The sequence below is a fragment of the Haliotis asinina genome, chromosome 6 (genome assembly GCF_037392515.1).
Source record: "Haliotis asinina isolate JCU_RB_2024 chromosome 6, JCU_Hal_asi_v2, whole genome shotgun sequence".
Taxonomy (NCBI): domain Eukaryota; kingdom Metazoa; phylum Mollusca; class Gastropoda; order Lepetellida; family Haliotidae; genus Haliotis; species Haliotis asinina.
This window is the reverse complement of record NC_090285.1, coordinates 67,890,222-67,915,616: the sequence shown is the minus strand read 5'-3', so window position 1 is coordinate 67,915,616 and position 25,395 is coordinate 67,890,222. Positions and strand designations below refer to the sequence as shown.

At 41.8% G+C, this 25,395-nt stretch overlaps 1 protein-coding gene across 1 annotated transcript; it reads right to left on the bottom strand.

Annotated features, from left to right (window-relative positions):
• Positions 1-5,552: 5,552 nt before the first annotated feature.
• LOC137286893 (uncharacterized) lies at positions 5,553-25,330 on the bottom strand. The gene is made up of 13 exons (XM_067818912.1): positions 25,279-25,330; positions 24,993-25,110; positions 23,006-23,767; positions 22,500-22,595; positions 21,587-21,652; positions 16,392-16,505; positions 15,346-15,498; positions 14,595-14,816; positions 13,445-13,557; positions 12,674-12,819; positions 11,053-11,156; positions 10,601-10,922; positions 5,553-9,306 (listed from the first exon to the last, which is right to left on the bottom strand). Exons 3-13 carry the CDS (start codon positions 23,658-23,660, stop codon positions 8,805-8,807), a joined length of 2,493 nt encoding a protein of 830 aa, XP_067675013.1. The 5' UTR covers positions 23,661-23,767; positions 24,993-25,110; positions 25,279-25,330; the 3' UTR covers positions 5,553-8,804.
• Between the last annotated feature and the right edge of the window lie 65 nt (positions 25,331-25,395).

The window sequence follows — 25,395 nt, the reverse complement described above, 5'->3', positions numbered from 1 at the left end:
CTAGGACGGGTAACCCGTTATGATCGTAGAAAGTAGGGATGGGACGGGTAACCCGTTATGATCGTAGACAGTAGGGCTAGGACGGGCAACCCGTTATGATCGCAGAAAGTAGGGCTGGGACGGGTAACCCGTTATGATCGTAGATAGTAGGGCTGTGGCGGGTAACCCGTTATGATCGCAGAAAGAGGGCTGTGACGGGTAACCCGGTATGATCGTAGAAAGTAGGGCTAGGACGGGCAACCCGTTATGATCGTAGAAAGTAGGGCTGGGACGGGCAACCCGTTATGATCGTAGATAGTAGGGCTGTGACGGGTAACCCGTTATGATCGTAGATAGTAGGGCTAGGACGGGTAACCCGTTATGATCGTAGATAGTAGGGCTGTGACGGGTAACCCGTTATGATCGCAGAAAGTAGGGCTGGGACGGGTAACCCGTTATGATCGTAGACAGTAGGGCTAGGACGGGCAACCCGTTATGATCGCAGAAAGTAGGGCTGGGACGGGTAACCTGTTATGATCGTAGATAGTAGGGCTAGGACGGGTAACCCGTTATGATCGTAGATAGTAGGGCAGGGATCCGTAATGGTCACCGACCAAACTACATAATGATATTCTTTCATGATGTAAAAGTTGTATTGCATTGTATTGAATTGACAGTCACTTCTATTGAATCTCTTACATGGCTAAGATATTGAAAAAAACCTCGATATTTTAGCATCCGAGCTGACGAATATATTGTCATTTGATTTCTTGCAAATTTTATGTCGGAAAGATGTTGGTGTATGAGCCTGCGTGAAGAACTGTGGCTTGGAACTCAATACGCCTACATCACTGAGACAATGAAGAGAGAAAAGTCTAAGCAGAAAGCGAACAGCATCCATTTAAGGCAATTCCAACGAAAGTCTGAACTTTATGAGCACTTTAATTGTAGAACGTACTTGTCGCCCCTGGTCGTGGCACAGTAAGTCGAGGTGGTTTCAAGATAGACACTTGATTTCATGATTTCATGAGCTGGGGATCATACTTGACGTTTCACGTGATCGTTGGAGGATTCATTGATATATTCGTGGGGTGGTAATAAAGATGAGAAGGTTGGGTGGGTGAAACTATTATTCAAAAGTTTACATACATGAATGGGGGTAGGGATGAGGGATTAAAGGCTCCCGTGCTGTGCAGTGATCAAAAGCTGATAACTGAAATGCAGCTGAGTTTACATGTGATGATGACGTGGGGTAACAGCAGTTCAATCAAGCTGAGACGGTGACATCAGGTGGGAGGGAGGTGGAAGTAACAGCAGTCCAATCACCCGTGACGATAGCAAGGGGTAGGAGTATAGTTCATTAGTAAATACACTGTGGTAAACCTTGAACTATTGAACTAATAACGCTTCAAACATGATAAAAACCGTCCGTCACAAAATCATAAACATTATACCTGTTTTACTTGCAGGAAAACTAACAATCGTCATACTTTTTCTGTGAAAAACATCTCCTAATACGCGTCGGCAAAGCACTCCGGCAAAATTACTTTCTTGACATCCCAAATTCACTGCGAGCTGTGGGTACCAGCACGTGGTAAGAAATTTAAGTGAATTTGTCTGGAAATTTAGTCCAAATTTGGTCACTAAAACCTCCAATCAATACAGTAACGTCACAATCTCCATCGTCGACGACTCTCCATTTCCCTACTTCTGTTCGACTTTTCCGGAGGGTCCTAATTTCATCAAAACCGGATTACGCAACCGAAAAAAAAAATACCGAAGGAAAATTTATGTTTCATCAAACGGAAAGGCTATACCGGAATGTGGCTTAAAGCCAATCACCGCCGCAGTCTTCGTCTGTCCAATTGCCGTCATGTGTTGGATTCTAGGTCAACAGAAATCGATAGTTCGCCTGTCTTGCGTCACGTGACCTGAAGGTAAAACCGTGCCGATTTTGGTTCATTCACCTTCAAATGACCTTCAGAATGACGCGTCATACAAAGAGGTCAAAGGTCATACCAGGCTCCGTTAATGGTTTTTCCACATACTGGCGCTACCTAATCAGGGTGTAGATCTCAATAATTTGGGGGACAAAGAACGTGGCGTGGATTTCAGGGGTTTCTCGAGCCGATTATTCCGATCTAGCAGGCGTCAGAGGGATATCGTCTCCCAAAGTAATTAGCCACTCAAAGAGTTCAATAATAACGCGTCTTCGGGCCCCGGGGGTGTTTTTGTCGTCGAGGAAGACGTAGTGTCTGCTGTTATTACCAGATATATGTAATAGGAAAGTAAATGTAGATCTTTGTAAGATGCAAGTTTTTCCATGCCCTGAATGCCACTTATAGAATCTCTAGACTTGCCGCACACATGCCAGTCTCAACCGGAAGGAGGACTAAGCAAGCACAAAGGGACGAAACTAAGTTTTGAACCATGGGTACGTATTTGGAAGCTATACATTATACTTAGGACACTTAGAACAGGTCGTTTACAAAGCATTAATCTGATGGATGTACAAATAATTAAACTCTCGGATATGAGCGGCATGAAAAGGTGAATGTCAGAAGAGAAACATTCGTTATGTGGAGTAGTCTCCCTTAGAGAGAGTCAGGCACCTGTGACCATGGTTTCCAATCCCTGAACGCATCTGGATGTTTCTGGGTCTCATCGTGGGTGTCAACACCAGGACGACCTGCATGGATTTGGACTTTTGTCCACCAACACCTAACTCGCCGTGGATTATTTTGAAACACTGTCCACACATCGTTGAAATCACGCAACTGTAGAGCGCGGTACCCATACATGAATACCAGTGTGATCTTCCAGCTGGACTAGGGCGCCGCTCGACCTTCGCTCTACAGAGTTGACTTCCTTGTGAACGTCACAAACCTACGACGCAAGTTCGAATCCCGGTTCGCTCTATGATGTTTCTTGGTTTTCCTGTAAAATACTCATGATTGTGGGGAGCGTTTCTCTAACATACATACCGTCATGTAAGATATGCACGGACATAGGCTAAACTATTTGTCACTATTCAGTGCAGGCATGGCCGATCATGGTAATATATCAACAGCAGACGTAATATATATACATTCACGTTTTAATGGACACATATTATGCACCATTTTACTTTCAAGCCAACTTGAAGCACTCACGCACGGCCGTCATTATCACTACTGCAATTTGTGGAGTGTAACGACAAGTACTGGGGCTAAGTTTACTTAGACTGGCAATTATCACACTATAATGGTGGCAAACAACAAACACGTCCCCTTCCTACCTTTGATTGAAACATTAATTTTGGTGTTGTGTGTGATATGTTTCACTGATTACATATTCCTATTACGAATGAGGAAATGAAAACGGCCCGCATCTGCCGAAGGGCGTTTGTAACGCTAACTTTCAAAGCCGCTTATCTCAGTCTAATGGGCTGACTCTGCAGTTAATCTGGACAACTGTTTGATAGAGTCAATAATGACCGATGGCAACAGGGCGCATAATCATCAAAGGCCGTTAGTAGCCAGTACCTGTGTACCATAGTTCGGACCAGTGAAGACCTGGGTTAGATTTGGTCTTCCTCAAACCATGCTTGTCGTATGAGGCGACTAACGGGATTGAGTGGCTAGGCTCGCTGACCTGGTGGACACATGTCATTGTATCCCAACTGCGCAGATCGATGCTCATGGTGTTGATCACTGGATATTCTGGCCCAGACTCGATTATTTGCAGACCGACGTCATAATGCTGCATTTAGTGGGCACTAAATAATTGGGGAAAAAATCAACTATTTTTGTCAATAATACAACTGCCAGGATAACACTCGTTTCACTGCTTGACAGTTACCATTGTACCCTTTCTGTATCATGAATATTCAAATATATTCAAAATAACACGCCACTGGGTATGCATAGTTGATTCTAAAACTTTAATATATAAATAATCAAAGATTACATTTCTCGCGTACATATCAGAAACACTTGAAGAAATACTTGAATACTATCAATATCTAGTGAACTGTATTTATCCGTATACTCTTTTTTTCATCACAAAATCATCAAGCGAAGTGAATGTCACTTCATGTTGAGGAGGCTGGTAACGAGAGCACCGCCCACTGTCTGCTCAGTCAGTACAAGGGCTACATCTACTATATAACCGGATTATCAGGTATATCGGTAAATTAGTACTAGTTACCTAAGTACGTTTAGTCAACTACAGTTGACCTCGGTTCATGAGTGCCGTCTTGGATTTTGAAAACCACCGTGAGAATTGTCGCGCTTTACGGTGCCACATAGAGATGATGAAATGTACCTATTTAATACGGCAAAAATTGGGGTGGGTGAGGGGAGGAGGTGCACTCTGTTGAGAAAAGGGGTGTGCACACTTCATTCTATTTATGTCATATAACATAATTTCATGTCTATCGATCATGTTCATGTTTCAGGGGGCGCGTGCATATTCGTGTCAGTGCCTCTTTTACTGCTCTCGGGAGAACAGCGTTGCGACGAAAGTATGAATGGCGTTAGTTAATAAACTGCTTATTCGTTTTGCTTTTTGTTCAACTATCGACTCATAATATGTTTGGAAGGTTTATATTCCAGTCCACGCACCGGTAAACGCAATTACAGTTACGAGCTTCCCGCTCCCAGTTAGAGTTTAGTGAGGGAAGTACAGTTACATTGGTATGGCATGGCCCTGCAACAATAGCGATGTAATGTTAACACGCTCATTCAGGCCATGTGGCTTGTGGAAATGGAGGAAATGCATGATTTTACAGATACCGGTATGGGTTTGATGACAAAGGAGGAGTTTCATGGGGGAGTATTCTTGAACAATATTTAAATCATTTCCACTGTGTCAACTTCGTGTAAAAGGACTACATAGCCTGTGGTTGTTGGTCACATTAAAAAAAAAGTCCAGCTGACGCTGGGTGCCACAGTACGGCTTGTGGGGGGGGGGGGGGGGGGGGGGGGGGCATTCGAACCAGACTAATGCTTAGTCTCTGAATATATATAATTTTGACAGAAGCAAACATATTAAATTGAGGAGCTGAAGGCAGGCCAGAGCCTGTGGAAATCAAGACTTACTTCATGTGAGGATTTAGCACTGAAGGGACGGCAAGGCTGTAGGGAAAATAATATAGTTCAGGAACTGTGATTCGAACCGAAGAAGAGCGTATCCTGGAATAATTGCGGGGAGAAATTCATAGCCTAAGATCAAACTGGCCCCATAATTGTGATTGACATGACGAAGTGAATGAACAGTACGTGACATCTGACATTATACTAATTTGCAACCATTCCATCTGTTATGGTGTCATCACCATGCGCCTTACATTGCCATTCATAAGGCCGTGTCTGTTCTATCCCGGAATACCATTTAAAATTCGTTTTAAACCACATCCACTTTTCATAATTCTTCATTTCGAAGAAATAAAACTTTCAAAATATAGATCTAATTACAGACACAGTCACGACAGCTGATTCATTTGATAACATTAAAATGAGTTAACGTCACCTCCTTTCCCAAAAGTAGCGCTGCACTTAACTCGGGCAACAAAACAACGAAAAGACTTTAAGTCAGCCGTTACACAACTTTATTTTGAGCTGAATATTTTACAGACGCTTCTATTATTGCGAGGGTACATGGCATACGGGAGATAACTCACTTGTTACTATATGCGCGTGACAGGTAAATTTGAAAGACATCATATAAAAAAAACTCCGGAATCATATCTAAGTATTCTGAAACTTGATCTTAGTTTTCGTCTTTTAACTGGGATTCATAACATATATTTTCTATGGGTTTTGGCGGTCGAACATGAGTTTCATGTTCCTAAAGTTCGGTTACCGAAAATATTTATTGTATGATATCAACATGGTCAACCACGTACAGAAAATAAAATCAACATAAACACTAAATACATGTATACAACCAAACAGTGAGATATTAGTAGGCACCAACAACAGCAGAAGCAGATATATAGCACCAGTGTTATCTTAAAGCAACATTGTTATAAAGCAGCAGATGTGCTAATTACTGTCTGGTAAGTGTGTGAGAGAGGGAGTGAGTGAAGTTTTATGCTGCTTTTACCAACAGTCTAGCAATACCAAGGCGGGGACTCAGGAAATGGGCTTCACACATTGTACCCATGTGGGAAATAGAATCTAGGTCCTGGGGTCCCAAATGTGTGAGTATATAGTTATATTATGTGAATGCTTTCATACAGTATAGTATTACTAGTAGCAGTGAAGGAATCAGTACCAACAGTTTTATTTGTTCGTTGTTTAATGTTGTATTAAGCAATATTCCATCAATAAGATGGCTGTCATGGGAAGACAGCATCAAGAAAGTCTGCAAACCAGACAAACTGATCACTTGTCTCATTTTCAGTAAAAGTTCAATTTGTCATGGAAGAACATAAAAAGCACAAGTTCACCTCAACATTGATCTGTCTAGCATGTCTCACTTTCATTGTTTTACAAGTTCTGCTTCATAAATGACAGTCAGATGACTATCCTGATCTCCAAATCCACAAAAAAGGTCTAAAGAATACATATTCTTCATATACATATATGTTGGTTCTCCAATTCACTCTATCCTATTTGAACTGATTGCTACCAGTATATAGACAAACACACAGCATATAGAAACACACTCTGGTACCAAACCAGTCCAAATAGGAAAACATCATTAAAGGGCTGTAGTCAAACTTGTACTATCTCAGTGTTGATTCCAGATCATTTATCAGAAAATCTTCATAAAACAGATGTGAAAACACACATTCAAACAAATTCTTGCAAACAACCGACATTGGTTTAACACAGATAATAAAATATACCCTTTTGTAAAATAATCTCATCAGACAAAAAAAATAGAAGGGATAATATATATCACAAATACTATGTTTTGATTATCAAACAAACCATTAACATATTTTTGTAAATTAAAAAAACTTCATCAACAGTTTTCCAGGGATATAAATGATAAGCATACATTTGATATACATCTGGTTCTGTAAATATAACAGTATAGAATAAGAACTCGGTCCCTTTGATCAGAAACATCCGACTGAGTTGTAGTGACTGGCTGGTGTTATATGACACCCACTTAACAAGTGGGTGAGTGGGTGAGTGGGTGAGTGGGTGAGTGGGTGAGTGGGTGAGTGAGTGAGTGAGTGAGTGAGTGAGTGAGTGTTTCGCCACACTTGGCAATATTCCAACTATATGTCTGTAAATAATTGAGCATGAGCATCGATCTGCGCAATTGGGAACTGATGACAGCAAGCCTGATCCCCGATCCATTTAACAAAGCATTTGCAGGATATATACTGATAGTAACTTGGAAGCCATCTTTGTCTCTACCAGGCCATACAACATGCACTTTGTCATATGTCAACAATATCATAAAAAACGAACATGATAAATTGAGCAGTTTATGAATCTCAGTTGAGTAATAGTCACTGTCATTAGATGCAGTTGGCTGAACCATGGTAATCCTCTCACCAGGTCAAGACAAGTCCTTGTTCCCATCAGTACTCGTCCAGATCATGGGTGCTGCACAATAACTGCATGTGGATAAATTAGATGCCCTGAATATATAATGTCATGATCACCACAGCGACTTTGGTATCTTAATCTGCTGCTAACCAAACTTGGAAGAATCATTAAAATACATCCATCACAGGATGACCCAACCAATAAATACCCTGAACAACTGTCTCCAGGAAGGTGAGATGAAATCAAATGGGGCTCAATGACACAATCAATATTTTCACCCTATAGAAGTTAGAGTGCAAGCCCTCCGAGATACTGATTAGACCAGGGTACCCTCAAAAGACTGTTCCTGGAAATATGCTATTCTGTGGTAGGAACTTCATAACACAAATGAGATTCATTGCAAACAACACATTAAACACTACTGCCAGACAAGTGTCATCATCACCATTGATCAAGGATCTATCTAGGATTCCAACTACATACCCTGGGCAGCCATATTGACAACAATATCACTTTGTTAAAAAAGAAAAAGATTTGAAAAGTATTTTTAGATTTCTGATTAAATACAATAATGTTAACACAAGAAGTACAATTACTGTTGGTCAGTTATCAATGAAATACAAGTTGCATGATGTCATGTATAAATGTGATTTATGAAATAAGGTTCCTATATGGGTAAATATTTGCCACATGGTGACAGGTTACTCGCCTGTAAGCAGGTTAACATGAATGTCAACACCAGTGTATATATGGCTGATACAGTTTGTTATACCACCCTGACGAAGTCCATGCTCTTACTGAACTCTCATTGGTGCTGAATGTGCATTCCACTGAATCTGACTCACGGAAGTATTTACACTAAGTGCAAGTTTTCGACATGCGGGTCTGAAGATGAGCAGAGTTCATTATAGAAGGACCATGTTGGTCAGAGGACATATTTAGATCAGATGGTATTTACAATTTGGTGGCCACATACACACAGATGAGACATGACAGACAGATGGGATAGATTGTATTAGGCAGGCACCACACACAGATCAGAAACACTGTTCAAGTCGGGCACCACACACACGTGAGATACATTGTACTGGTCAGTCACCACCTACAGATGAGATACTACACACGGATGGGACACCACATATAGATGAGACACCACATACAGATGAGACACCACAGACACCACAAGCAAACAATAGTTCATAATTCAGAATTGTTAAACCTTGCCAGTCTTACTACTGAAGTTACCACCAAGGTTAAACTCTTCACTGGCAACTGACATCACCCAACCAGATACTTGAGTGTACAGGCAACAAGCACCTGCCAGTTACTCTGTTATGGAATGGAGTCAAAACTTCCCACCCTGACATTGACACATTTTTCACATTTCTCATTCCACTCCTTCAAAATTCTGTCAAACTTGTTTCGTTCATCAAATATCCTCTTCTCAGTGTAATGGTTAATAATTCTATACAGTTCCTTTTTCCCATCAGAGAAAACCTTTGCAAGCTCTTGAGAGTGATCCCCACTTTTCTCCAGTAATATGGTCCACATCTGGGCCAAACATTCCCAGATGAAACTATTTTGGGGCATCTGCATGGCAGCAGTCTCCTTAAAGCTCAAAGTCTCCATGAAGACCTTCAAGGCCATTTCTGAGTTGCCTCCACTTTGATAGGCCTTGCCAAGGTTCATCAGACTCTCAACATGGGTGACCGAACCACAGGCAACAGCCTCCCTCATGGCCACTGTTTTACCTAAGTATACAGCTGCTTTCTCGTAATTGCCCATAGCCAGATAGAGTTTGCCATAGTTCTCCAAAGTAAGACCTTCTTCAAACCTATCGGAAAAAGGCAAAGAAATTCAAGATATTCAAAAGGTAGATTGTACAGGCCATTTTCAAAATTCATGAAACTAATCATTTCAAACCAGCTTTTAACATGTTTAAGACTTGGCAAATATGACAGATTTCGCTACTATGAGACTTGGTGCTGAACTCACAACCGCTTGACAATAATATTTACAAATATCCTCCCTCCTAATTTGGAACTGCAATTTCTCAACCTTTGCCAGTATCCATGCGTAGATTCAAGATTTTGGAGAATGGGGTGCACATAAATCACGAAGTCCAAAGGTTAAGGGGAAGTTTGTGTTTGTGTGCATGCATGCATGACCGCCTTTCTATCCAGGATAGATTCTCAATGATAAGTACACATGTCACAATGTTTGAGGGTAAACTTTGATGTTTTCAGGGAGAAGACGTGTAGTGATGGTTGCTGTGGGGCAAGGAAGGTGTCATGCTCAGGGATGGAGACAGCAAACTGTGACACAGGGTTGAAACTGTTACAAAAACTCAAAATCTGACATTTACAGTTTTTAACTTCGAATACAGACAAAACCATACCCTATAAACACAAGTATGTATTCCCACACCAGTGTGGCAGCAGCCATATTTGAGAGGGCTGATGTATGGAGCATTGTCTTTGGTTGTATTCGTTTGTCTGGTCACTCTGCCTGTCACCTACATAAGCTTGCTCTAGATACAGAATAATTGGTTGTGCTAGTCAGCTCTTTATTTTGATTCAAGACCTTTCAATGCCTTTTTTGTTTTTGAAAGACAATACTGATAGTTATGGATGAGGGAAAAATAAAGTAAGAATTGAATAGGTTTGTCCTGGAAGTATTATTGCAGAGTCAGTTAGATGGAAGAAACATACTACAGTTAAAGAAGAAGGATGTGCCTTTGTATTATTATGAAGGCCGGGTAACTGGAGAAACATGTTTGGTTTAAATTAACATATAAACTTTTTGCGTGATATCTTTCTGCATCATAAACTTTCAGTTATTCTTCATTCATATTTTCTGATACTTGATTCATTCTACGATTGGAAATAGTTCCCAGAGAGTGGAAACCATCAGCAGTATACAGGTCAAACGTTACCACAGATCTATTTGATCTGCCATCACTGGGAACCTATTAGAAGCTGCCTATTACATGTGCAAAAACAACTCAATGTACTTTGTCTTACATTCCATAGACAAAACATCACATCCAATTCCATAGCCACAGTCACTTTGTGGCAGTGAAAATGTAAGTGTGTTTCCCTGACCAGCACAAACATTCATGGCCTTACTTGTAGATTTGTGATGACTTCTCCAGCAACTCCCATGCCTCCTGCAGAAGCAGTTCAGCAGCCTCAAAGTTCTGGCTCTGAATCTCGACGCAGGCAACGTTGTTGAGGGAGATGATGATGGAGCTGGCGGTAGCTTTGGTTGCCCTCTTCACCTCCAGCCCCTTCCTGTAGTGGTAGTTGGACTTGTCAATGTCCCCCATCTGGAGGTACAAGATGCCCATGTTGTTGTAGACAGACCCGATGTGGGGGTGGTTCTCACCGTGGAGGTGTATTCTTCGTTTCAACGACTCTCTGTGGTATTTCTCCCCTTCTTCAAAGTTACCTGTAAAATCATCAAATGTTTCGTGTATTGTATGTTTGCGATAATAACAAATTTGTTCTCCAGACTTCCAGGACAGAATGAGCAGAGTTATACAGTTCAGCTGTAGACAGAACACAGCACTTGTATTTACCGATGGCCGTGTTGACAATGGCCAGCACAGAGAGGGTGGTGAGGACCACGGGCTGGTAGAACATCCCCTGCTGGATCTGGTAATTCTTAGCCTCTTGCAGGTGTCTGCAAATAGAATCAAAACTCATAATCATGCTGTAACTGCTACTGCAGTGACCTACTACATTCTCAGTCTCACACAAATCTCACACCAATCTCACAATGCCACAAAGCAGACACCACCCTCACTCTCACCACAAACCCTAACCCACCCTCAGCATCACCACACGCATTACATCACGCCCACTCTCACCACACGCATTACATCACGCCCACTCTCACCACAAGCATTACATCACCCTCTGTCTCGCACAAACCCTAAACCACCCTCAATCTCACAAGCATTACCTTACCCTCACCACAAGCACTACCTAACCCTCACCACAAGCATTACCACACCTCACTCTCACAAGCATTACCTCACCCTCAGTCAAACCAGAAGCATTTCCTCACTCAGTCTCACCACAAGAACCACCTCACCCTCAATCTCACCACAAGCATTACCTCACCCTCAAACCACAAGCATTTCCTCACCCTCAGTCTCACCACAAGCACCATCTCACCCTCAGTCTCACCACAAGCACCACCTCACCCTCAGTCTCACCACAAGCATTTCCTCATCCTCAGTCTCACCACAAGCACCAACTCACCTTCAGTCTCACCACAAGAACCACCTCACCCTCAAACCACAAGCATTTCCTCACCCTCAGTCTCACCACAAGCACCAACTCACCCTCAGTCTCACCACAAGCACCACCTCATCCTCAGTCTCACCACAAGCATTACCTCACCCTCAAACCACAAGCACCACATCACCCTCAGTCTCACCACAAGCATTACATCACCCTCAAACCACAAGCATTTCCTCACCCTCAGTCTCACCACAAGCATTACCTCACCCTCAGTATCACAAGCACCACCTCACCCTCAGTCTCACCACAAGCATTTCCTCACCCTCAGTCTCACCACAAACATTTCCTCACCCTCAGTCTTAGCACAAGCACCACACCACCCTCAGTCTCACCACAAGCACCACCCCACCCTCAGTCTCACCACAAGCATTACCTCACCCTCAAACCACAAGCACCACCTCACCCTCAGTCTCACCACAAGCACCACCTCACCCTCAGTCTTAGCACAAGCACCACCTCACCCTCAGTCTCACCACAAGCATTACCTCACCCTCAAACCACAAGCATTTCCTCACCCTCAGTCTCACCACAAGCACCACCTCACCCTCAGTCTTAGCACAAGCACCACCCCACCCTCAGTCTCACCACAAGCACCACCCCACCCTCAGTCTCACCACAAGCATTACCTCACCCTCAAACCACAAGCACCACCTCACCCTCAGTCTCACCACAAGCACCACCTCACCCTCAGTCTCACCACAAGCACCACCTCATCCTCAGTCTCACCACAAGCATTACCTCACCCTCAAACCACAAGCATTTCCTCACCCTCAGCCTTACCATAAGCACCACCTCACCCTCAGTCTCAACACAAACATTACCTCACTCTCACTCGCAATCTCACCACAAACCCTACACTAATCCAGTCTCACCACAAACCCATCATCTTACCTCAGGGCATCTTCTCGCTTCCCTTGCATATGAAGGTTCCAGCCCATGTTCTGGTGCAGCTGTGAGGCCATCATAATGGAGGCAGGGTCAGTGCCAGCAAACACCAGCGCCCGCTTGTACATCCTCTCTCCTGCAGGGTAATCTGCCTATAACAGACAAAAATATGTTCATGTTTCAAGAAGAATTTCTGCAAGGTCAGAGACATTTTCATGAGAAAACTTTGTGTTGTCAATAAGGGTTCCGTAAATAAACTGGATGCCAATGGATGCTGATAAACGTGGAGCTGGAATTTGGAATTGTGAACCTGGAAATTACATTCTGAAAAATAACTAAGCTCATGAAACCACTATTTCCACATGAACTAACACAGAGACAGCACCACTCTGGATCAACTACACTATAACTACTTCCTGAACAGAAGCAGAGAAGAATCAACTGAATCAACATCTGTTGAACAAACACTGAACTAGATATTGAAATTGCCAAACAGAATGGCATGTAGTGTTTTTTAATCTGGGCTCCACACATGCACATATTTCACTCACATATACACCCTACATCACTGTACAATTAATTCTGAACTTTGTTGGCTCTTGCTTCGAAACCACAAGGTGCATTTGTTATCGATATTTGAAATTAGCAAAATAATGCCATCTCTAGACTTGAATGCATTGCTCACTCATACTGACAACCTTAGAGGACTTGACACTGACAAGAAAGTTCATCTGAACTCGATTGCCCGTTCTTCAAAAGCGTTGGAGAGACACTGACCTTGACGTTAGTGAGTACTCTGCCATATGCACTGCTGACTATGGCATCATCCCTGGGTTTGTCATACATCTCACACAATTTGAGGCATTTCGTGTAGAATCTGTAGCTCTCACCTGAAAGTTCACAAGAAAGGATGGACTTAAGGTCAAGGATATCTTGAACTGCCGCATGAACTGATGTGTACAGGTAATGCATTGTTGGATGGTGGACCTAGACTTTGTTAGCGAACATGGCTGCGTTGCAGTTTAATTATGAATTGAGGTGAGACATTTGTTGTGACAAGAGAAGTTAAACGTAATATTTAGTTGTGTGTAGCAACTACAAACAAAACAACAGGGAGCTATGGAGTTGTTGCACCAGGGGAAACTGCATGAGCTGATGACAATTTTAATTACTTTATCACTTGACAAAGTACTGTTGAAACCTTTGATCTATTAGCAAAGCATCTTAGTAATAAATGAGACGACAAAGTGTTCCATATCCCCCACAATAGTAAATACTCTTCATGAATATATCTACATGTAATAATGAAGGAGAAATACAAGCTTCAGTCCAAGCCAACCTTGTTCCCATGGAAATATAAAAAAAAGTATTTTAATCAGAATTCCAAAACTACCAAAAGGCACCAGTTCACCACTAGATATGCATATGTATGAAATTTGGTGAAGAAACAGTGAATAGTTTAAAAGTTTTGCTCCAGAAAAGAGCACTAACACCAATTTGAGTCAATGTCCAACCTGTTGCCATGGAAATGCCAAAAATATTTCATTCAAAATTCCAAAACAACCAAAAGGCATGACCTATCTCCGTGCTAAATTTGGTGAAGAAACAGTGAGCAATTTTTGAGTTCTGCTCCTAAAAAGAACACTACCACAATTTTCAGTCAAGTAAAACTTGTTGCCATAGAAATGCCCAAAATATTTAATTCAGAATTCCAGTATTACCAAAAGGCACCAGTACAGCACGAGATCCTCTATTTGCCAAGTTTGGTATAGAAATATTGAACGTTTTCACAGTTCTGCTCTGGAAAAGACAAATGTGCATGGATGCCATTTTAATAATCCTGACAAATTGGGTTGTGGAGGATAACAAGCTCAGCAATGAATTGCAGTCTAAACGCAGAGTATTTTTTAATGCCAGCTTTACGCACCTCCAAAAAAGTTCTGAATCACTTCTGAGGAAGATTCCACCATCTGAATATAGATGGGGTAAGTCTCCTGGTTTGAATGCCTGACATCCATCATGAGCTTCTGAAGGTTGGGATGTTCCACAGCCAAGTCAGCAACAGCTTCCGTGTAGTCCTTTGTCCCCAGCTTCCTCGACAGCTGAATCATCACTTCACTGAAAGTCTGACAGTAGCGCCGCCGCACATCTGAAACATCCACGATTGCAAATCACAAGCTACATCCCTATCATTAGCATCAAATTCTGATAAACCCTTCAAAGTAATACCTCATATTGATCAACATTTCTGTTGGTTTATTGCTAATGTCAACATATTTCATGCCATGTAAGTTTCCTATTTGCATGGTGTGCTACGTTAAAATGTTCACAACTTGTGTGGACTGATTTAATGGTACTTACTTGCATTATCGCAGAATGCCTTTTAAAGAGTGGTCAGATCTGGTTATCCACCTGTACGGTTCTCTACAGAGAGTCCTTGTGTCTTGCTATCTCACCTGTAAGGTTCTCTACAGACAGTCCTTGTGTCTTGCTATCTCACCTGTAAGGTCCTCTACAGACAGTCCTTGTATCTTGCTATCTCAAATGTAAAAGGTTCTCTGCAGACAGTCCTTGTGTCTTGCTCTCTCACCTGTAAGGTTCTCTACAGACAGTCCTTGTGTCTTGCTATCTCACCCGTAAGGTTCTCTACAGACAGTCCTTGTGTCTTGCTATCTCACCTGTAAGGTTCTCTATGCTGAAGTACACCTCCAGACAGTCCTTGAGGATACCATGGATGTTGTATCTGCGTTGGGGTGCATCAAACTGCACCATGTGCCTTCGCATCAGAGGGGACAGTGTTCTGTCTTTCACAGACTGAAGGGAGGTCTCATCTACAAGATATAATGTTAACATAATAAGAATAAGACAACGCTTGAGACACTCCATTCATGACATCAAATACCTAGAATCTTTTAATACACACAAAATGCACCTGAACCAAAATCTAGAATTTGGAATTTTACACACTCAGGGTTCAAATTCTTGAAAACACACCCAAATCCATGACTTTCATGATTTCTCAAGGATGTTTGGCAACTTCTCCATGATACAGCAAACAGCGATCCGGTGCATTTATATACCGCTACACGTGAAATTTAAGACCATAAAACTGTGAGTGAACATAAATTGTATGAGTCAAATGATATAAAAATATTAAATGCACATCTGACTCAGAAAAATCACGCTAAACTTGTGCCCCCAACCCTATGTTTCAGGTTTCTTCCAGTAGAACATTTACTAGAATTCAAATTCAAATTTTGAAAATGACCCTTTTCAATAGCTTTCTGAGGCCTGGAACGGCAATACTAATTTTCCAAAACTTTTCCAGGTTTCCATGAAGCCTGACACTTGGCACTGATACCTGACTTGTAGGACTACCTGGGACTTGAGACCATAGCAACAGACTTGAAGAGATGGATCATCAGACACAAAGACACTCAAGGGCTTGCCATCAGACACCTTCCATTAAACACCCACACACCTGACTTCAAACACCAGATGCCCAAAGGCTAGCCATCCAACACCAGACACCTGATATCCAACACCAAACATCCAAAGGCCTGGCATCAGACACCCAGACATCTGACAACGGACATCTAGATACCTGATATGGGACACCCAGATACCTGACAGGAATAATGCCGTAGCAACACAAGTATTCCAACCAAATGATAAGGAAGGGTATGCGAGTGTGCAGGAGCTCCAGTGACAATTCCCAACTCACCCAGCATACGCTGAGCATGTCCAGTAGTGAAGGAGCCTGGGATATATCCCAACACAGCCAGTCTTTGTCGAAACACCTCGGACAACCTGCTGATGAAGTTTCTGTACACTGGCCCTGTCAAGAAACATTCAGAGATTTCAACAATGTACTGACTGCAAGTACTGCACGTCTCAGTAATAATAATGTCTCACTGTCTGTAAAGGTTTACATCAAATGTCATCAAGTGAAACAGATAATGTCTACTCACTAGTCTGATAGCTTTGTAGATGATACTTGCAATCTGATGGCAATCCAAAGAGAAAAAATGCCATAATAATTGCTTTAGGTAACTGTTTTGAAAGTAATGATGATGTACGCAGGTGAAATAAAGGTCTGAACACAAGTTTGAGTTCATTCAGTTTTTAATAGGTGTTGGGAAAGGGCGGCAGTTTGTTAGACTGCATACACTCAGGGGTGGAAATAACACATTGCCCAATGTCCCAAGTCTAGTGTTTTTTTCTGTCGGGCAAGCTAATTTGTATACCACATTGTACCGGTGTCCAGTGGACTTTCCATAGTTAATTATATTGTTTATTTAAATAATCACCAAGAAAATCAGGTAGCATAGTGGAAAACTTATCAGGGAAAGTGGTTTCAAAAGTGCCACTGTGCCAAGGTACACTAGCAATTCAAGAATTAGTTCCACCCCTGACACTACTCGCCCTGCAATGCAACAAAACTGAGATAAATAGCTGTACAATGATTAACAACCATAATTAACAACAAACTGAGATGGTTGTTGGAATAAACATTAGGAAATGATCACGTTTTTCAAAATCTATCCTATTCCACTACTACTGCACCTTTATTGTGACAATTACCACGCAGTCTTCACTGTGATAACTGTAAAAGTACCAGTAACAAACGCTCAGATATATGCACCACTAAGGTACCAAACACTCCAGAAATGTAATTCCTATAGTTCCATAATTACTGCACTTGTATTTGCAAATGTGAAACCATCTATTGCTACTGTTACTTCTAATAACCATGTTATGATTGATAAGACCATTCAGGAGGTTCGGTTTGTTTAATATTGTGCTCTTTGAAACACTACAAAGCAATCACATGCTACAGTCATACTGGAAACATAAAAGTAACTTGAATCTAGGGTAAACACTAATTTTCGGATTCGTTACACAAACGAAATATGATTGTTTAACACAAGAGACTATTATAACATCCCCCTCCTTTAGGAACAAAAAGCAGGTAGCACTTAGAGTCTTTGATTAAGATTAATGTAAGGAGAATTTGCTTCCCAGTGTCTTTGGCTCCATAAGGCATGTTAGGTGGGATGTGTCAGTTTTTATATTGTGCGGGCATGTGGATGACTCTTCCATGCCTCGTTCGCTGGACAGGTTGCTGGGGTGGACAATCGTCTGGCCCTGCAGCTTTGGCACGCTTTGGAGTGGACGGAGTCTTGTCAGCCCTAGCTGTCCCTCTAGGTGAGTTAGGAGCTGTCAGGATGGCGGCTGGCGAATCTTTAATGGCTGCTGGTATGTGTGGAGGGCTGAGTGGCTGTTGCCAAGTTGGTTCCTGTTGTTTTGTTTCCCGTAGTGGACCTCTGTTACGTCGAAGAATGTTACCTCCTGCCTACGTGATTATGTTGGATCTAGGGCTTTGGTGATCTTTTCTTAGAACAGTTCCTGGGATCCACATTTTAGTGTCATTTTTAAAATACCTGACTGGCTGCTTGGGAAACAGTATCAGCAGGTGCTGAGGTAGGGCATGATTATCATGGTATGCCCTCGTAGTCTCTTGTGCTTCTTGCAGGTGCTTGCGCTGATCAGAAGCTTTTGCATTTATATCCTGTCTGGATGGAAGTGTGGTTGTAATCTGTCTTCCAAACAACATTTCTCCCGGAGATAGAAGTTTTGATGAAACGGGAGTTGCTCGTACATGGAGTAGAGCAAGGTCAATGTCTTGATTTTCTTTGAGACATTTCTTGATTATTGTCTTAACAGTTCCAACTGTTCTCTCAGCAAGACCCCTGGAACGTGGATAGTGGGGTGATGATGTTGTGTGCTGTATATTCCAGTCAGCACAAAACTTTTGGAATGGATGTCCACTATACTGGGTACCGTTGTTGCTGACAATGGTGTTTGGTTTTCCCCGTTAAAACAGATGAATTTGATTTCATGAGTCACTGCCTGACTAGTCATAGGAGATGGAATGTTCTTCACAACTGGGTATTTCGAGAAGTAGTCTGTGATGACTAGGAAGTGTTTGTCCTGAATTTGGAACAGGTCAGTTCCAAGTAGCCGCCATGGGGACGAAGGTATGTCATGAGGTTCCATTGGCTTGTTTTGTTGTTTATGTTGCATTTTCTGGCATGAGGTGCAGGACTTGACATGTTTCTCAATATCTTCATTAATACGGGGCCAATACACTGACTCATGGGCTAACTTTCTAGTCTTTTCGATGCCTTGGTGAGAAGAGTGCAACTGTGTTAGAATGTCCTTCTGAAGGCTCTCAGGAATCAACACTTGTCTACCCTGAAGATAATTCCTCCTTCTACTGCTAGTTCATCTCTAAAGGACCAGTATTGCCTCAGTGACGGTGTAATTGCTTTGATTTTGTCTGGCCAACCTGTTACAATGACTTCTTTTAGCATGTTGAGTGTGGGTTCTGCATTGGTTGCCGCTTGCAACTGTTCACACTTTGTCTTACCAAAGTTGATAAGGTCAATTGAGCAGTCTTCTATGTCATTTAGACTGATGTCATCAACCCTGGTGTCGACCTGAATTTCTCCACAATTTTCCGGGTTGGGAAGTCTTGAGAGAGTATCTGCCAGTGTCATTTCACTACCTGGTCTGCAGATCAGCTCAAAGTTATACCCACTTAACTTGAGAAACATGCATTGTAGCCTTGGAGGAGCTCTGTTTATAGGTTTTCGGTGCAACATCACAAGTGGCGCGTGGTCAGTGATGACATGAAATTGGCCTCCGTATAGGTACGTGTGAAATCGTTGAACACCATGGACTAGGGCAAGAGCTTCTCTCTCAATGTTTGAGTATGCCGATTGTGTAGGGGTGAGTGCTTTTGATGCGAAAGCAATAGGCTTCTCTTGTATCAGAGCTGCTCCTAGACCCTTCATTGAGGCATCTATCTCCAGAGTAAGTGGCTGGTTCTTGTCATAGTAGGCGAGACAAATGTGACAAAGGTCTCTCAGTAGCTTTGACTGGGCGCTGAAGTTAGGCATGTAAGCACTCAGGTATGTGAGCATACCCAGGAATCTGTGTAAGTCATCCTTGGAGGTTGGCGTTGGCATTTTCCTGATATCCTTGAGCTTTGATGGATCAGGGTAAACGCCGGTATTGGTGTACAGGTTGCCAAAGAAGGGAATGGACTTTTTTTTAATCAGGCACTTTTCTGAGTTGACGACAAGCCCTTTTACCTTTGCTCTGATGAGAAGGTTCAAGAGGTTATTATCATGATCCCTTTCGGTTTCACCCGACACACACATCGTCAGTAATCCTAACAACGCTGGGAAGCCCTTCCAAGATCTCATTCATATGTTGTTGGAAAATGTCCTGACTCACTGACAGGCTCTGTGACAAATGACGACACAGTTGATTGGGACAAGGTTGAGAGACTCGCAAGTGGGTAGCTCAACAATGGCAGGTCCAGGGACATCCACTACATAGAAGAGAGTTTCTTGAAATTCAGAATCCTTGTACTGACATTTCATTTGAATAGTGCCTACACACTTGATGGATTCTCCATTGTATGAGTTTCGTGTTTCCTACTGGCATGAGGACACGTTCATATGGTACGTCATCATACATCTGGTGGTAAGTTCTGGTTGGCAATGTATTGCCTGCTGCGCCTGTGTCAATCTTACCCGTAGATTATGGGTGCCTTCCAAGGATGGGGCATTGATTTTCAGATGTATGCAGAATCACGAACTGTGTCGACTGCATCCATACACTGGTTGGAGACTGTGACATCATAGTACTCTACTGCGTAGTCACCATGTTCACCAGACTCCTGTTGATCCAGAGCGTGAAAGTCTTTACCCTTGTCCTTCTTGGCTCTACATTTTTTTCATTTACCCTGCTTTGGGGTTTCACTTTCGGCCTTTGATTTACGACACATTTTCTTCCAGCGGCCTTTTCCACCACAACCATCACATATGTCTTTGTATGCTGGTCATGACTTTGGCTTGTGTTGTAGCCCACAGTTTGAACATGTGCGCCTTCTATGTTGCATACCTCCACTGTAGCACTAGTAGCCGGCAATTGCAATTAAAATTAAGATTCTCTTCTGTAACTCAGCACCATCGAACTCACATTTCAGAGCGAGTGTTTTACATCTACTTACAAACTGATCGATGGTTTCGCCTTCTTTCTGACGAAATTGCATCAATTCAAGTCCATACACACGAAAATTTACTTGCAATTTCAGTTGCTTTTCAAAGAAAGTCCATATTTTGTCCGGGTCTTCACTGATGCATTTAAACGACGTAAACCTTCATTGCCAAGACCACGTTTGATCTTCAGTGCCATTTTACCTTCATCAGTTATTTCTTCATCTTTGCAGAACAATAACATTGTTTGTTTGAACAAACTAAAAGCTTCACCACACTCCTCTTCAGACCTGTTCATCTCAGGAATTGTGTACAGTGTTTAGTATTGTTGTAGAATGTGAAGGTTTTCCTGTTGTGGTATGTTGTCAGCTGCTTGTTGATCGTTCATTTACACGATAGTTCACACAATCGCTGCCACCTTGTTATGATTGATCAGACCATTTAGAAGGTTCGGTTTGTTTAATACTGTGCTCTTTGAAACACTACAAAGTAACATAAAACTCAAGGGAAGTAACTTGAATCTAGGGTAAACATTAATTTTCGGATTCGTTACACAAACGAAATATGATTGTTTAACACAACAGACTATTAAAACAAACCTTCATCATGATACTTTTCCAAAAATTGTATATGATATGATATTACAGTTAAACATTCTCAAATAATAAAAAGAATAATACACTTGTCCACAATGAAATACCCCTGAATGATTTAAAAAATACTGAGAAGAATCAAATTTAACTTTTTACAATTTGCTAATGATGTGCACTGGCTCAGTGACACCTGAGCAGGCTTGGAGCACATGGGCTAGTTTGGAATACTTATTGTTACTAGGGACCAGTCTCACCAATCTGTTCCTCCTCTGCATAACTGCAGTCTCTACTCCAGGCCTCCAGTCGGGCCTGTGTGCCATCTGAAATGTCATCAGAGTGAGTGTGTGACTGCATGCTGTAGCGTTCCAGTTATATCACAGCAATCTTGGAAATAGTTGTCAGGGCCCCACAAACTAGTGACAAAATACATACAACATTCCACACCTTTGGAAGCACACAATAAGCAACACAGAATATGTCATGAGCATGCAATATGCATGATGTAGACTATTTGGGACCAACAATACCACATTTGTTGAGGGTCGAGTACAACATGATCAATAATCAATCTGATCACCTGTCAAATGACATTATCTGAGCAAAACTGAAACATCAGATAATGACAGAATATATTTGTATTCCCTAAAACAACTCTCATTAGCTTGTATCTTGTATACCAGACTGGCACAACTTGGCACTGTTGACTAATGTTCCAAATAAGTTTCTTGATGGTTGCCAAGGGAAGACTGCTCTACACTTCAGTAAGAACATTGCCAAACTCATGTACAGTTGCCAGGAGGGCAGGTCATTGTTAGAAGACGATCTGGAATTGCCAGAAGCACAGGGCATTGTTAGAGGAATATCTGGAGTTACCAGAAGGATGGGGCATTGTCAAAAGACAATCTAGATTTGTCAGAAGTACAGGGCATTGTTCGAAGACTATTGTGGGGAAGTGGAGCTAGCTGAGTTGAGTTCTCCCTGCACTCAGCAATATTCCAGCTATATGGCGGTGGTTTGTAAATAATCCAGGAAAACTAAGGCAGTGAGTCTGACCACCCAATCCTGTCTTATGACAGGCATGCGTTAGTGAAGATCAATTAACCCAGATCTTTGTCTATACAATGAGGGAGAAATGCTTTGTCGACTTTAGAGCTCTTTCAGTGTCACCTGAGTCATCATCACATGCCTCCAGTCGGCTCTGGGTTAAGATGTCCACCATCTGGTATGGACTCAGGAAATGATTGTCTATCTCCAGCTCTGAGCCTGAAACCAATTGTGAGACAAATATTACCACACATCCACAAACTGTTGATAGTTACAAGAAAATGCATGAGACAGAAAAAGAGAGAGCAGGCTAGCCACTCAGACACATGACTAAAGACAGATACAGACAAACTGACAGACAGACACACAGAGAGACAAATGTCCCACAGGATGGCCATTCAGACAAATAGGAAAAAAAAAAGAACAGACAGAAAAAGATACAGATAAAGAACACAACCATACAGACCAAAGACTGCTGATATTCAGACATATAAACAGGCAGAACACGGTAACAGCAAGATATACAGACAGACATCAAAGTAAGATATATCATGTTAATAATCAATGCACTTTCAAGGATTCAAATAACTCTCGATTGACCAGCTAAGAGAAAGCTCAGCTGAACCTACCTGTCATAAGGACAGCCAAGGGTAGACCCATGCACAGTTCCACAATCTTGTCGATAACTCCCTGGTCGTACTGTACACTTGGGGTGATCAAACTCAGGAGAGCCACTCCATCGTCATGAGACAGCGGCGGCAGGTCCATCCAGCAATATATGCTGGCGTATCGAGGGAAGGTCACTTTGGCAGTTGATGTGAAGACGATCTTCAGATTCATACATCTCTCAATCAGCGTTCCGCAAGTCAGAACAAAGTCAGCTTTCACTTCACTTTCTATCATGTCTTCAGCATTGTCAAAGTTGACGACATAGAATATTGATGGAGTACTCTCCATCTTGCTCAGAATATTTCCGACCAACTGTTCAACTTCATCGATTTGGACATCATCAAAGAAACCAAAAGCGGTTTTGACTTGGAAAATGAAACGCTGCAGACTGCTAACAGCATTCAGATCTATAAGTATGTGATGAACTGAGTCTGAACATGGATGTTCCAATTTCATGCGGTTGATGAATTCTTCAACAGTTCTGGATTTGCCAACAGATCTCATGCCAAACACTCCAATGATGCGGTACCTGCTCCACAGACCCCACAACTGTTGCAGGGAATCCTCCCTCCCAACAAAGGGCTGCAAAACATCCTCATCTCTTGTTTCCTCCATACCGAAGGATTAAATGATGATCATACAAATGATATAATAGTTTCCTCTTACAGATTCATTTCCCCATCGGAAATGACAAGTCCTTGAACAGCCTCAATTGTTGATCTCTGAAAGTGATGAATTTAAAGGAGATTTTTGGAATAATAGGCTAGTTTCCTATCAACTAGTAACACAATTCCTTTCAGGAAGTCATTAGGACCACCATCAATGACAACACTCAGGGATAATATACTATTGTCTTATGACCACCTCTCCATATTTCATGTCCTCTACACCAATATGTGATGTCTGTTTAAGGAACTTCATGCAAGTTCAGTACACTTTGCTACCAGAACTCACTGATGACCTCCTGATATTTAGTCCACTATGCTTGAATGACAGACAGGATCCCCTGAAACTTCTGTGCATCAAAACACTTAACTGTTACAGACATGAATATGTTTCTTGCGACATATGCAAGTCATGGTTGGATGATCTCATCTCAGACAGGATCTATGTTGGCATCAAGTCAGCACACTGAGAGTACTAGCTCACCAGCCTCTCACAAGTAGATCTATGCAATGACGATGCTGAAACCCCAATGAGAAAGAAAGTGATGTCAGACAATGCAGTTGTCCTGACGAATTGCTACCTGCGACAGGGTTCCCCTGCAAGGTGTAAGTATGTTATGTTAGCAATTGTTTTAGCCTTCATGTGGACTGGGCTTGCAAGTTAGTCCTATAAAGATTATTATCTTTCATCTCTCTGACCTATGCATCCTGTTAAGCTGTTATTGATTCTCTGGTTCTTTTCAACCCAAAATCTGCTGCCCATCAAACATTAGTACCTTCAAAATCAGTTCTTAAGTGGAAATACACAACTTGCTAATAAAACATGACATAAAAACTGACTTGACTCACAAGAGTTTATAGATCTCACTGGTTAAAAGAGGTTAAATAATTAGGCCAAAGTGAAAATACAATGACTGACTACTGACTACATTTCAGAATGCATAAACTTCATGAGTGAAATCATGAAGGGGGAGATTTTCCAAAAGAAAGCCAACAGTAAAACGTGTTCTTTCACGGAGTACTGGGAAACAATTGTGAGTAAATACTAAACCTTTCTCTCCACAATGTTAATTGCTACTTAAAAGTGAAAATTACACACTTGTTCAAATTCTCAATTAGCATCATGACACTGTCAATCGTATAGTTGAAAGTTTTAAATGTGAAACCAAACACCCTCATGGGAGTGTTCATTTTCTTTAATAAGAAAAAATGGGCTTTTGCAATAAAAAAGAAGTTGATGTTTTGCCAGTACAAAGGTATTTAACATCAAATGTCTACTCACCACAATATCAGCCCAAACATTTCCTGAAGCATGCGTATTGGTGATGAATAAAGATCATACATGCTGTATCACGACTCCCTGAGAGATTTCACTTCGAAGAAATACTTCACAACTCAAACTGAAAGTACAAACACTTGAAAGTCTTAACTCATCCAGGAAGTAGATCACCATCTGTCATTACCTCCATGCATGACATGTACAAAGTCACCATTTCCTTCTGTAAGTTTAAACGATTTGTCAATTTTCTCACTAAAGTCTATGAATAATTATTCGACTAATGTCATACCTGTCCATAGCCTTGGCCAGACTTCTCCATGAAGCAACATGGTATATGGAGAGTCACTTCCCTTTGTACATTATTTATTTACATTAAAAGCTCTCGTAAAATACTCGGGGTAAAAAA